Source organism: Pseudophryne corroboree, chromosome 3 (genome assembly GCF_028390025.1).
Source record: "Pseudophryne corroboree isolate aPseCor3 chromosome 3, aPseCor3.hap2, whole genome shotgun sequence".
NCBI lineage: Eukaryota > Metazoa > Chordata > Amphibia > Anura > Myobatrachidae > Pseudophryne > Pseudophryne corroboree.
This window is the reverse complement of record NC_086446.1, coordinates 776,704,968-776,717,985: the sequence shown is the minus strand read 5'-3', so window position 1 is coordinate 776,717,985 and position 13,018 is coordinate 776,704,968. Positions and strand designations below refer to the sequence as shown.

The 13,018-nt window shown below is 46.6% G+C and overlaps 1 protein-coding gene across 3 annotated transcripts in view; it reads left to right on the top strand.

The window, feature by feature from the left end:
• Positions 1 to 11,211, top strand: part of TDRD1 (tudor domain containing 1) — a 522,012-nt gene extending 510,801 nt beyond the window's left edge. For all 3 annotated transcript variants that reach the window (XM_063962552.1, XM_063962550.1, XM_063962551.1), the window contains one exon: positions 10,373 to 11,211. In XM_063962552.1, the coding sequence (XP_063818622.1) occupies positions 10,373 to 10,429 (57 nt within the window). In that variant the 3' untranslated portion in view covers positions 10,430 to 11,211. The remainder of the gene's footprint in view (positions 1 to 10,372) is intronic.
• Positions 11,212 to 13,018: the final 1,807 nt, after the last annotated feature.

Sequence of the window (13,018 nt, the reverse complement as noted above, 5' to 3'; positions counted from 1 at the left end):
ACAGCAGATGTGGAGCGGCGGGAGAGGTTGTAGGTTAGGACTGATTGATAAGGTAGGGAGGCTAGATAGCAGGTAGTTATAGTAGCCAAAGTGTGCTATAGGGGCACGTTCATTATCAAAGGCCCATTGGTCGGCATGTCATGGTGGTGGAAACAAAGTAATTATGCATTGCTCTGACTGCGGGCCAGCTGTGCACTAATCCGCAAACCTAGTTTCCTTTTCATTAAAAAGTAAGCACTCATTGAACATACATAATTGCCTTGGCTACGCCAGACGGTTGCTGTTACAGGATAAGATCATGTGACTTCCTGCACAGAGAATGTTACACAGGAGCATCAGACAGAGATGTACAGATTCCGCCAGGTTGTAGAACAATAATGAAGGTGTTTGTCTTATTATACAATAATAAAGCCACATGTGTCTAGACGCTTCTTATCTTGTGCGCGTAGTGCTGTGCCTGGGCTTGCAATGCGGAATCTCTTCATCTGGTGTCTTGTGTTTGTGGTGACTGTAGGTAAACGACAAGGAGAGGGGTGCTATCACAGGCCCAGCAGTGCCATAGGCTTCAGTTATCTCAGTCTAAAAATATAAAGTGTCCTATGAACCACCAAACTATAAAGCATCACTATTGCATTACAATTATATCTTTTTTGTAAGAGTATCAGAAGATCAGTGAAACTACAGATAAGAGAAAGAGGAGGACTGTGAATGCTGTTCGGCTTTTCTTCTACTGTGGATCTGTTGCCAGGCCGGCTGAGATCCCTCAGATCACCGGCTGCGGAATTGTTTGTGATCTAGTAACAGAATATTCTTTGTCTGTGAGATGAAGGAAACACAATCTCTGCAGGTTGCAGACTTACACATGACACATTTCCGCGTATTGTAACACAATTAGTACTCATTTGGGGAATGTAGCGAACTGAAGTAAAAGATTGAGTCGGGCAAGGTAAAAAATCAGGTCAGGCGAAGACCATTCCAGAGTGACCCTACTAACCGCTCTGGATGTCTGTGCCCGATCATAGCTAGGGGCTCCTCTAAGCGGCTGACTGAGGACTATATACTATAGATAACGGACTGCTACAAAGCAGGGTATGGATACAAAAAGGACACTTACGGGTAGATTTACTCAAAGCTTCTAAAAATGGAAAGTGGAGATCAGAATTTATCATTTCTCTGATGCATTCTAGAAAATGATTGACATTGGTTACTATGGGCAACAGGACTACAAGTATGTTTCATAAGCTGTAGCAAATATACCTCTTAGATTCTTCCAGTTTGGAAATTATGCTGCAAACAACATCTTTAAAAAATAGAAGTTATGGGAAACTAGAAGTCAAGGCAAGAAAAACCTCAGATAGAAACTGCTGTAAACTGGTCAGATATGAGACTCCAGGGTTCTTTTTGGGTATAATTATTATTTATAAAGTTGTGTATTTTTTTCTCTGACGTCCTAGTGGATGCTGGGAACTCCGTAAGGACCATGGGGAATAGACGGGCTCCGCAGGAGACTGGGCACTCTAAAAGAAAGATTAGGTACTATCTGGTGTGCACTGGCTCCTCCCTCTATGCCCCTCCTCCAGACCTCAGTTAGAATCTGTGCCCGGCCAGAGCTGGGTGCTCCTAGTGGGCTCTCCTGAGCTTGCTAGAAAAGAAAGTATTTGTTAGGTTTTTTATTTTCAGTGAGATCTGCTGGCAACAGACTCACTGCTACGTGGGACTGAGGGGAGAGAAGCAAACCTACCTGCTTGCAGCTAGCTTGTGCTTCTTAGGCTACTGGACACCATTAGCTCCAGAGGGTTCGAACACAGGGCCTGACCTCGATCGTCCGTTCCCGGAGCCGCGCCGCCGTCCCCCTTGCAGAGCCAGAAGACAGAAGAGAAGCGATGAAATCGGCGGCAGAAGACTCCTGTCTTCATTAGGGTAGCGCACAGCACTGCAGCTGTGCGCCATTGCTCCCACAGCACACCACACACTCCGGTCACTGTAGGGTGCTGGGGGGGGGGGGCGCCCTGGGCAGCAATTATAATACCTTTTGGCATAAAATACACATAATACAGTTTGGAAACTGTATATGTGTAAAATCCCCCGCCATTAAGTTACATAAAACGCGGGACAGAAGCCCGCCGCTGAGGGGGCTGGGCCTTCTTCCTCAGCACACCAGCGCCATTTTCCCTTCACAGCTCCGCTGGAAGCAGCTCCCCAGGCTCTCCCCTGCAGTATCCTGATACAAGAAGGGTAAAAAAGAGAGGGGGGGGCACATAAATTTAGGCGCAAATAAGATATTTAAGCAGCTATTGGGTAAATCACTTTTTATAGTGTAAATCCCTGTGTTATATAGTGCTGTGGTGTGTGCTGGCATACTCTCTCTCTGTCTCCCCAAAGGACTTTGTGGGGTCCTGTCCTCAGTCTGAGCATTCCCTGTGTGTGTGCGGTGTGTCGGTACGGCTGTGTCGACATGTTTGATGAGGAGGGTTACGTGGAGGCGGAGCAGGGGCATATAAGTGTGGTGTCGCCCCCGACGGGGCCGACACCTGATTGGATGGATATGTGGAAGGTCTTAACCGACAGTGTCAACTCCTTACATAAAAGGATCGATGACGCAGCAGCCTTGGGACAGCCGGGGTCTCAGCCCGCGCCTGCCCAGGCGACTCAGAAGCCGTCAGGGGCTCATAAACGCCCGCTAGCTCAGATGGTAGACACAGATGTCGACACGGAGTCCGACTCCAGTGTAGATGAGGATGAGACAAATGTACAGTCTACAAAAGCCATCCGATGCATGATTACTGCAATGAAAGATGTATTGCACATTTCTGATATTAACCCGGTTACCACCAAGAGGGGTATTATGTTTGGGGAGAAAAAGCAGCCAGTGACTTTTCCGCCATCTGATGAATTAAATGATTTGTGTGAAGATGCGTGGAGTTCCCCTGATAAGAAACTAGTGATTTCTAAGAGGTTACGCCATGTACCCTTTCCCGCCAACGGATAGGTTACGTTGGGAAACATCCCCTAGGGTGGACAAGGCGCTGACACGCTTATCTAGAAGGGTGGCACTGCCGTCTCAGGATACGGCCGCCCTAAAGGAGCCTGCTGATAGAAAGCAGGAAGCTATCCTGAAGTCTGTGTATACACACTCTGGTACTCTACTGAGACCTGCTATTGCTTCAGCCTGGATGTGTAGCGCTGCAGCAGCATGGACTGATACCCTGTCAGACAACATTGATTCCCTCGACAGGGATACTGTTTTGCTAACCATCGAACATATAAAAGACGTCGTCTTATATATGCGGGATGCCCAGAGGGACATTTGCCTGCTGGCATCTAGAATTAATGCAATGTCCATTTCTGCCAGGAGAGTATTATGGACTCGGCAGTGGACAGGTGATGCTGATTCTAAAAAACACATGGAGGTTTTGCCTTATAAGGGTGAGGAATTGTTTGGGGACGGTCTCTCGGACCTCGTATCCACAGCAACTGCTGGGAAGTCGAGTTTTTTACCTCAGGTTCCCTCACAGCTTAAGAAAGCACCGTATTATCAAGTGCAGTCCTTTCGGCCTCAGAAAGGCAAGCGGGTCAGAGGAGCATCCTTTCTGGCCAGAGGCAAGGGTAGAGGAAAGAAGCTGCACCAGGCAGCCAGTTCCCAGGAACAAAAATCCTCCCCTGCTTCCACTAAGTCCACCGCATGACGTTGGGGCTCCACAGGCGGAGCCAGGTGCGGTGGGGGCGCGTCTCCGAAACTTGAGCAACCAGTGGGTTCGCTCACAAGTGGATCTCTGGGCTGTACAAATTGTATCTCAGGGATACAAGCTGGAGTTCGAGGCGACTCCCCCTCGCCGTTACCTCAAATCAGCCTTGCCAGCTGCTCCCAGGGAAAGGGAGGTAGTACTGGCGGCAATTCACAAGCTGTACCTCCAGCAGGTGATAATCAAGGTCCCCCTCCTTCAACAGGGCAGGGGTTACTATTCCACAATGTTTGTGGTACCGAAACCGGACGGTTCGGTGAGACCCATTCTGAATTTAAAATCCTTGAACACTTATATAAAGAAGTTCAAGTTCAAAATGGAATCGCTCAGGGCGGTTATTGCAAGCCTGGAAGAGGGGGATTTTATGGTGTCGCTGGACATCAAGGATGCTTACTTGCATGTCCCCATTTACCCACCTCACCAGGGATACCTCAGGTTTGTGGTACAGGACTGTCATTACCAATTCCAGACGTTGCCGTTTGGTCTCTCCACAGCACCGAGAATATTTACTAAGGTAATGGCCGAAATGATGATACTCCTTCGGAAGAAGGGAGTTATAATTATCCCGTACTTGGATGATCTCCTCATAAAGGTGAGGTACAGAGAGCAGTTGTTGGTCAGCGTAGCACTCTCTCAGAGAGTGTTGCAATAGCACGGCTGGATTCTGAATATCCCAAAGTCTCAGCTGATTCCTGCGACGCGTCTGCTTTTCCTGGCCATGATTCTGGACACAGAACAGAAGAAGGTGTTTCTCCCGGTGGAGAAGGCCCAGGAATTGTCATCTCTGGTCAGGGACCTCCTGAAACCAAAACAGGTGTCGGTGCATCACTGCACGCGAGTCCTGGGAAAGATGGTGGCTTCTTACGAAGCAATTCCCTTCGGCAGGTTCCATGCAAGGATCTTTCAGTGGGATCTGTTGGAAAAATGGTCCGGATCGCATCTTCAGATGCATCGGTTGATCACCCTGTCCCCAAGGGCCAGGGTGTCTCTGCTGTGGTGGCTGCAGAGTGCTCATCTTCTCGAGGGCCGCAGGTTCGGCATACAGGACTGGGTCCTGGTGACCACGGATGCAAGCCTCCGAGGATGGGGGGCAGTTACTCAGGGAAGAAACTTCCAAGGACAGTGGTCAAGTCTGGAGACTTCACTACACTTAAATATACTGGAACTAAGGGCCATTTACAACGCCCTGAGTCAAGCAGAGCCCCTGCTTCAAAACCACCCAGTACTGATTCAGTCAGACAACATCACGGCGGTCGCCCATGTAAACCGCCAGGGCGGCACGAGAAGCAGGATGGCAATGGCAGAAGCCACAAGGATTCTTCGATGGGCGGAGAATCACGTGCTAGCACTGTCGGCAGTGTTCATTCCGGGAGTGGACAACTGGGAAGCAGACTTCCTCAGCAGGCACGACCTCCACCCGGAAGAGTGGGGACTTCATCAAGAAGTCTTCACAAAGATTGTAAATCGCTGGGAACTGCCACGGGTAGACATGATGGCGTCCCGCCTCAACAAAAAGCTAAAAAAATATTGCGCCAGGTCAAGGGACCCTCAGGCTATAGCTGTGGACGCACTAGTGACACCGTGGGTGTACCAGTCGGTTTATGTGTTCCCTCCTCTTCCTCTCATACCCAAGGTACTGAGGATAGTAAGAAAGAGAGGAGTAAGAACTATACTCATCGTTCCGGATTGGCCAAGAAGAACTTGGTACCCAGAACTACAAGAAATGATCTCAGAGGACCCATGGCCTCTGCCTCTCAGACAGGACCTGTTACAGCAGGGGCCCTGTCTGTTCCAAGACTTACCGTGGCTGCGTTTGACGGCATGGCGGTTGAACGCCGGATCCTAACGGAAAAGGGCATTTCAGATGAAGTGATTCCTACGCTGATAAAAGCTAGGAAGGATGTGACAGCAAAGCATTATCACCGCATATGGCGGAAATATGTCGCTTGGTGTGAGGCCAGGAAGGCCCCAACAGAGGAATTCCAGCTGGGTCGATTTCTGCACTTCCTACAGTCAGGGGTGACTATGGGCCTAAAATTGGGGTCCATAAAGGTCCAGATTTCGGCCCTATCTATTTTCTTTCAAAAAGAACTGGCTTCACTGCCTGAAGTTCAGACGTTTGTTAAGGGAGTGCTGCATATTCACCCCCTTTTGTGCCTCCAGTGGCACCTTGGGATCTTAACGTTGTGTTAGATTTCCTGAAATCACACTAGTTTGAGCCACTTAGGACCGAGGAGCTAATGTATCTCACGTGGAAGGTGGTCATGCTGTTGGCCTTAGCTTCAGCTAGGCGTGTGTCAGAATTGGCGGCTTTGTCATTTAAAAGCCCGTATCTGATCTTCCATATGGACAGGGCAGAATTGAGGACTCGTCCCCAATTTCTCCCAATAGTGGTATCAGCGTTTCATTTGAACCAACCTATTGTGGTGCCTGCGGCTACTCGGGACTTGGAGGATTCCAAGTTGCTGGACGTAGTCCGGGCTTTGAAAATTTATGTTTCCAGGACGGCTGGAGTCAGGAAAACTGATTCGCTATTTATCCTGCATGCACCCAACAAGCTGGGTGCTCCTGCTTCAAAGCAAACTATTGCTCGCTGGATCTGTAACACGATTCAGCAGGCTCATTCTGCGGCTGGATTGCCGCATCCAAAATCAGTAAAAGCCCATTCCACAAGGAAGGTGGGCTCTTCTTGGGCGGCTGCCCGAGGGGTCTCGGCATTGCAGCTTTGCCAAGCTGCTACTTGGTCGGGTTCAAACACATTTGCAAAATTCTACAAGTTTGATACCCTGGCTGAGGAGGACCTTGAGTTTGCTCATTCGGTGCTGCAGAGTCATCCGCGCACTCCCGCCCGTTTGGGAGCTTTGGTATAATCCCCATGGTCCTTACGGAGTTCCCAGCATCCACTAGGACGTCAGAGAAAATAAGAATTTACTCACCGGTAATTCTATTTCTCGTAGTCCGTAGTGGATGCTGGGCGCCCGTCCCAAGTGCGGACTCTCTATACATGTATTGCATAGTTATTGCTTCACTAAAGGGTTATTGTTATGAGCCATCCGTACAAGGAGGCTAAGTTGTTGTTCATACTGTTAACTGGGTATGGTTATCACAAGTTGTACAGTGTGATTGGTGTGGCTGGTATGAGTCTTACCCTGGATTTCAAATCCTTTCCTTGTTGTGTCAGCTCTTCCGGGCACAGTTTCCCTAACTGAGGTCTGGAGAAGGGGCATAGAGGGAGGAGCCGATAGTACCTAATCTTTCTTTTAGAGTGCCCAGTCTCCTGCAGAGCTCGTCTATTCCCCATGGTCCTTACGGAGTTCCCAGCATCCACTACGGACTACGAGAAATAGAATTACCGGTGAGTAAATTCTTATTTTTATCTTTTCATGGACTCCATGCAGTGAGCAGAGTTCATGACGGATTATGCTCTGAACTGACATTAGTAGTTCTGGTGCTCGCTGGACCCTCAATACTCCATGGCAGCTCTATGTACAACCTACAGTATGTACAGTGGCTTCGCTCCCTTCTAGATAGGTAGAAACCGTTACAGATCTGCCTCATACACCCAGTATCTATACTGCATACGTAGCCACTTCCAGAGGTGTAGCATACCGTCATTTTCTTTCGATTTTGCAGCTTACTCGCATCACACGCTGCGAAATGCCGCTCACAGTGTACTAGAGACGCAGGGCTGCGTCATTAACCGCACCGGAATTCCATTTACACACGTACAAGTCACAGATGAAGCACAACAGATCTTGGCGTGAGAAAAGCCTGTGCCACTGCGTCGCAGCACTTTGTGCACAGATTCACATGCACACAGATGTCGCACATCAAATTGATCAGTGTAATCTAGTGCAGTAGTTTAATTTATGCAAGTAGGACTGGACCTGCGGACAAGCCTCCCGGGATCTGGCACTCCGAGAGCGGCTATTTGGTGAAATTGAAGCCACAGTGTCTGAAGACACGTTTTTAGTTGGGTTGCCCTATTTGGGTGTTACAGATGGAGCGTCGCTCACCTAGCCTTCTCTGCTGCACCTAGGTGCACCGAGGCTTATTAGCATAAGCCTTTCATCTTTTGTTCTCAGCTGCAATACAGTACAGAGAGAACAATACAGCAGGGGATTAAGTCCGACAGCCCTGACTCAGTTACTCCTATGAAAGGGATAGATGAGCAGGGCTCCATCTGTATATTGTGAAGATCCTCCCCTGTGTCTTTCCCTGTCTCTAACTACTGGATGCAGGTATTGTATGTTTTTGTTCCTATACAGGACCTTACCCGTTCCTTCTGGCTGGCTAACCCAGGCACAGCAGTCTGCTAGCTTATGGAGCAGTTCTGATAGTGGAAATGCAAATATCCCGTGTGAGGACATGACGTGGTATCATTTTTGTATGTACCGAGGAAACACCAGCCAGACACACGGACAAGGGTTGGGTGTCATCTGTGCATAAACCCAGGACACGTCAGCCAGGCTGCAATGGGGAACCAGAACTGCCGCTACTGGAAGCATAATCACTGTGCACTCTATAAAGTTGACAGCCTGAACCCGACCCAGAACAGCCAAAAGACACCCGCTCGAGGAAATAAGTTTAGGGTGTTTCTGTTTGTCTGCATCTTTTACCTAGATATTTAGCAATGATCGATTTTCTAAATCAGTACTTTTAAAACCTCTGGTACAGAAGATATTAGGTTAGGATTATGTGCTGAATGTGATAAAACTTCGTTTAAGGAAAAAGAAAATGTGTGTAATTCTCAGCTTCAAGATAGATTTCCCCCTTCAGAGCAGTTCAAGGATCTTATTCCCCGGATGAAGCAAGCTTTTGTTACCATCGAGGATCATAGCGCCAAACAAAGGGTTAATAAAGCATGATATTTAATGGGTGCATATGAGGAATATAGGTGTTCTCACGCACAATGAGATTCTTCAGGTGTGGTGGGAAATTCCTCCAGTGACGATTCTAGAGAAATGTAGGAAGTACCTGGATAATGTCATCTGGATAATGTGGATATGTTTTAGTATGAATGAAGCGGTAACAGTCAGGTCAGAACAAGGATCCTTTTTAGAGTAATATTGGGGGTCGTTCCAAGTTGATCGCTCGCTGTAGTTTTTCGCAGAGCAGCAATCAGGTTACTACTGTGCATGCGTTTGCGCCGCAATGCGCACGCGTGTTATACGGGTACAAAGCGGATCGTTGCTGAGCGATGGATTTAACGAAGAATCCATTCACACAGCCGATCGCAAGGAGATTGACAGGAAGAGGGCGTTTGTGGGTGGCAACTGACCGTTTTCTGGGAGTGTTTGGAAAAACGCAGGCGTGTCCAAGCGTTTGCAGGGCGGGTGTCTGACGTCAATGCCGGGACCAAAAAGACTGAAGTGATCGCAAGGGCTGAGTAAGTCCAGAGCTACTCAGAAACTGCAAGAAACTTTTTCATCCCTCTTGGCTGCACACGCGTTCGCACACTTGCAAAGCGAAAGTACACTCCCCTGTGGGCGGCGACTATGCATTTGCACGGCTGCAAAAAGATGCTAGCGAGCGATCAACTCTGAATGTGGGCCATAGTCATAAAAACACTATTACGGGCACATCAGGTGACAAAACATTTAGGGCCTGATTTTAGCTGCGCATGCATCTAATTCGTTGAAAAGTTGCACAGCGCATGGGTCACACAGTGTGTACACACGGAGGAGCAGTTGCAGTATCTGAAGTGTCTTGGAAATGTGCTGTTCACCAGCCGCACAGAGATGGGCCATGTTATGGGAGTATCACTGGCGTATTGCTGAAGTGGGGATATAGTTAATATACCGGCGGTCAAAATACAGACCATGGGATCCCAACCGACAGCTGTGCCAGGGCTATTACCACTTGTGGCTGTCCACGACACCTATAGAGTGGGAATAAAACCTGTGGCGAGCCACCAAGCCCGATAGGGGATTCCTAGCGCTCGCTCCGCTGCGGCATTCTGGCGGGCGGGATCTAGGCATCGGTATTCTGACCGGCGGGATTCCATACCGAACCCACTGAAGTGGCATTTCAGAAATAATTTCTTTTGCACATCAAATCCTTATTGGACATCATTCCTGTTGTACAAGAGGATTCTTCCTTGTCATGTCTTATGGAGCCACCGGATTGCAGAAAATGTGATGAGAGATTGTCAAATTTACTTTACACACAGCATAAGACCCAGGAGTTTGACGCTACCTGTCAGAATATTGGAGATGATATGCAATAAATGACTTTGCTGTAATAAATGTGGTATTTCAACTTAGGATAGCTATTCCTTAAAATAAATAAGAAATATACCAGGCATAACATTCTTATGGCTGCAATCCATAGCAAAGTCAAGTACTGAGGTTGTGTTGGTTGATAGTGAGTGGTCAGGCCCCGTGGTGAAACCGTTCTACTGAACGTGGCCCCAGATGTTTCATAGCTTCTTTCAGTAATAACACCAAATCATCCCCGGCTAATGTTTACCTTGCAGTCTCCTAAGTAACATAAATCCTCTCACACACTTAAACTGCCAAACCATCATTAAATCAATGTTGCGTCTAGTACAGTAGAAGTTCGACACTTGTGATAGACTATCAGCCGTGTTCTACTGACCTAGGTACTTTATTATTTTCTTTAAACAGGTTGAGAAGCTGGAACTGGTACTTCAACATCTGCTGAAGGAGGAAAAGCTGAAATGAGCAAAGCGGACAATCTGCACTTTTTCTTAGTCAATTAGGGGAACATAAAAGTCTCATTACCAGAGGGCGCTTATTAGTATTTTCATTAATTATAGTAATATCATTTTGATGCTGCTGTGCTGTTATACCACTGGTTATCTAAAAACAGTTCTAGTGGATTGCCTCATTGCCAACCTAAAACATTTGTTAGTTTAAGTGTGTTTTCCTTTGTTTCTGCGACCGGATTAGCGCCGAATAGATGTCTTCTACTTTATGTAATAGCATTTAATGTTACTGCGGTGGCAGCATTGGCGGTTCTCAACAGTGGTTTCTTAGTAGGCCGACCACCAGCTCTGTTCAGTAGACAGAGTTTTTGCATAATTCCTGTCATCTTTCATTATAGTTTGGACTGAAGGTTTAGAATGTGCAAATAGGATTTGTTTTATGTTTTTTAACCACACGTCTTATGTTAGGATGCTAGATATCCGCCATTTTCGCATTTTCTTCCTTTGTCTGCGTAACAGTACGGCAAGCTTTTGGAATTTACGCATTATAGGAAGTTCTTTAGTGTAAAGTAGAGATTTAGAAATAAGTGAATGACGGGTGTAATTCTCGCCTCACCGGGACCATTTTGTTTGTTCTTGATGTTACAGAAATCATAGGGGCAGGGATTTTTTATTTTTTTTCCCGTAAGAAATGTAATTAATGTGCTGCGATAAGAAATTAAGACGCATCATTTATATGTCTTGATGAAACCTTTGTTTTTTGTTTCCTCGTTTGTGTTAAAATGTTCCGAACAATTGTGTAATTGTGGACTGTATGTTTCTTTATATATTATCCGAGCGTCTTGCAGCATGGCCTAAATTAGCAATGGTCTTCTTGTAGAGCAGCGTTTCCATCAGTGGTTCCTAAACTTTGGTCACCTAGCAGGTGCACAGGTGTATTTATTACTCACTGATCTATTTTACAAGATTGCACAGGTGGAGCTCATTATATTACTTGTGATTCTGTCAGGAGACCTGGAAAACGTGAACTGTTGGGGGTCCTTGATGATCACGTTTTGGAACCACTGCCAACCATGTTCCTCAAGGCACAATAAAAGTCCAGATGTTAAGGATAGTCATACTTGATTAGTACTAAAATTATTTTGATTTATCTGTGCTAAAGCTTGGATATCACTAAAACCTGGACTGGTAGTGTTCTTTAAGGAGTGAGGTTGGGAAACACTGATACAGAGCGTTATCTGCATCTGACGTCTATTATGGCTCTTCGTGCTAGTGAATCCACTTTGCTACCTGTGAGCATGACCAAGGTCTATTGCAAATCTACTGTTCGTCATTGTTTAACAATACATTTATCTGCATTGCCTACAACATGGAGGTACAGTAATAACTGCAACATTGGCTGGTTTGCTCAATACTCCACATCGCCCCACAGAAACGCAACGCCTGAGAGATGTGACCAAAATCCATTCTCTGTGTGTGTGCGGCCATCTATCACTCCTTGATGCAACTGCTCGGTTTAAACGCCCAAATCGTTCGTACTCCCGGGAAAAATCTGGGACGGCGTCCTGTCAGTCGAGCTGATCTAAGCGGTCAGTCTGGGTGTGGCCAGCCTAAATTTATTAACAGCTATATATGTAGTGTCATCAATATTTTGCTGCTCTTTACAATTATATGTGAATTTAAAATAGTTCCGGCCAGATGCCAGTGGCACACACTTGTGTGCTGTATGTACGCAGACAGATTAATACAAATCGCACGGTTATGTTTCGGGGAAAGACGCCAATTCAGTCCTCAAAAGTTCTCACTAATTGAGAATTCCAATAAACAGTGGGAGAGATTAGTCAAGGCTTGGAGAAAGAAAAAGTACTAACGAATTAGCTTCTGTCATGTTACAGGCTGTTTGAAAAACGACAGCAGTTGGTTGGCTGCTACTTTATCTCTCTCCACTTTAACTTTCTCCAAGCATTGATAAATATCCCCCACTGTCACCAAACACTTGCACTGGTAGGTTATACATATAGAAATCCTGGCTTACTGTGCATTGGTGAATATCGGACAATGTTCCCTGTTGTAACCTCTCTTTCAGCTCGGCCTGCTCTTCTCAGACAGGGCCAATACACAGAAGGGGCGTCTATTCATGAAGCAGTGAAAAGTGTGGAGAAGTGAGCCTGTGGAGAAGTTGCCCATGGCAACCAATTAGCTGCTCCGTACAATTGTACAGTATGCAAATTATAAATGTTACTTTAATGCTGATTGGTTGCCATGAGCAACTTCTCCACTGGCTCACTTCTCACGCCCTTTTCACTGCTTCATGAATAGACCCCTTTTTCTGTTACCTTTTTTAAACGTTGGTTTGATAATCTGGATTCCAAGAGACTAAACATTCCAAACACATGTTCTACCTTTTATATTGCTATCTGATTAGGAGCAACATGCAGTCCAGCTAATGTGGGCATACAAGTAATCCCTTATTCCCCGTTCAGCCGATTGGTGGAATCGAGGGAGGGGAAAAACAGCAGGTTAAAAATCCCAGACTCCCCAATAATTTTTTGGGGTCATAATCTGCAGATCAAGGATTTCCAACATACAGATGGGTCCATGTTTA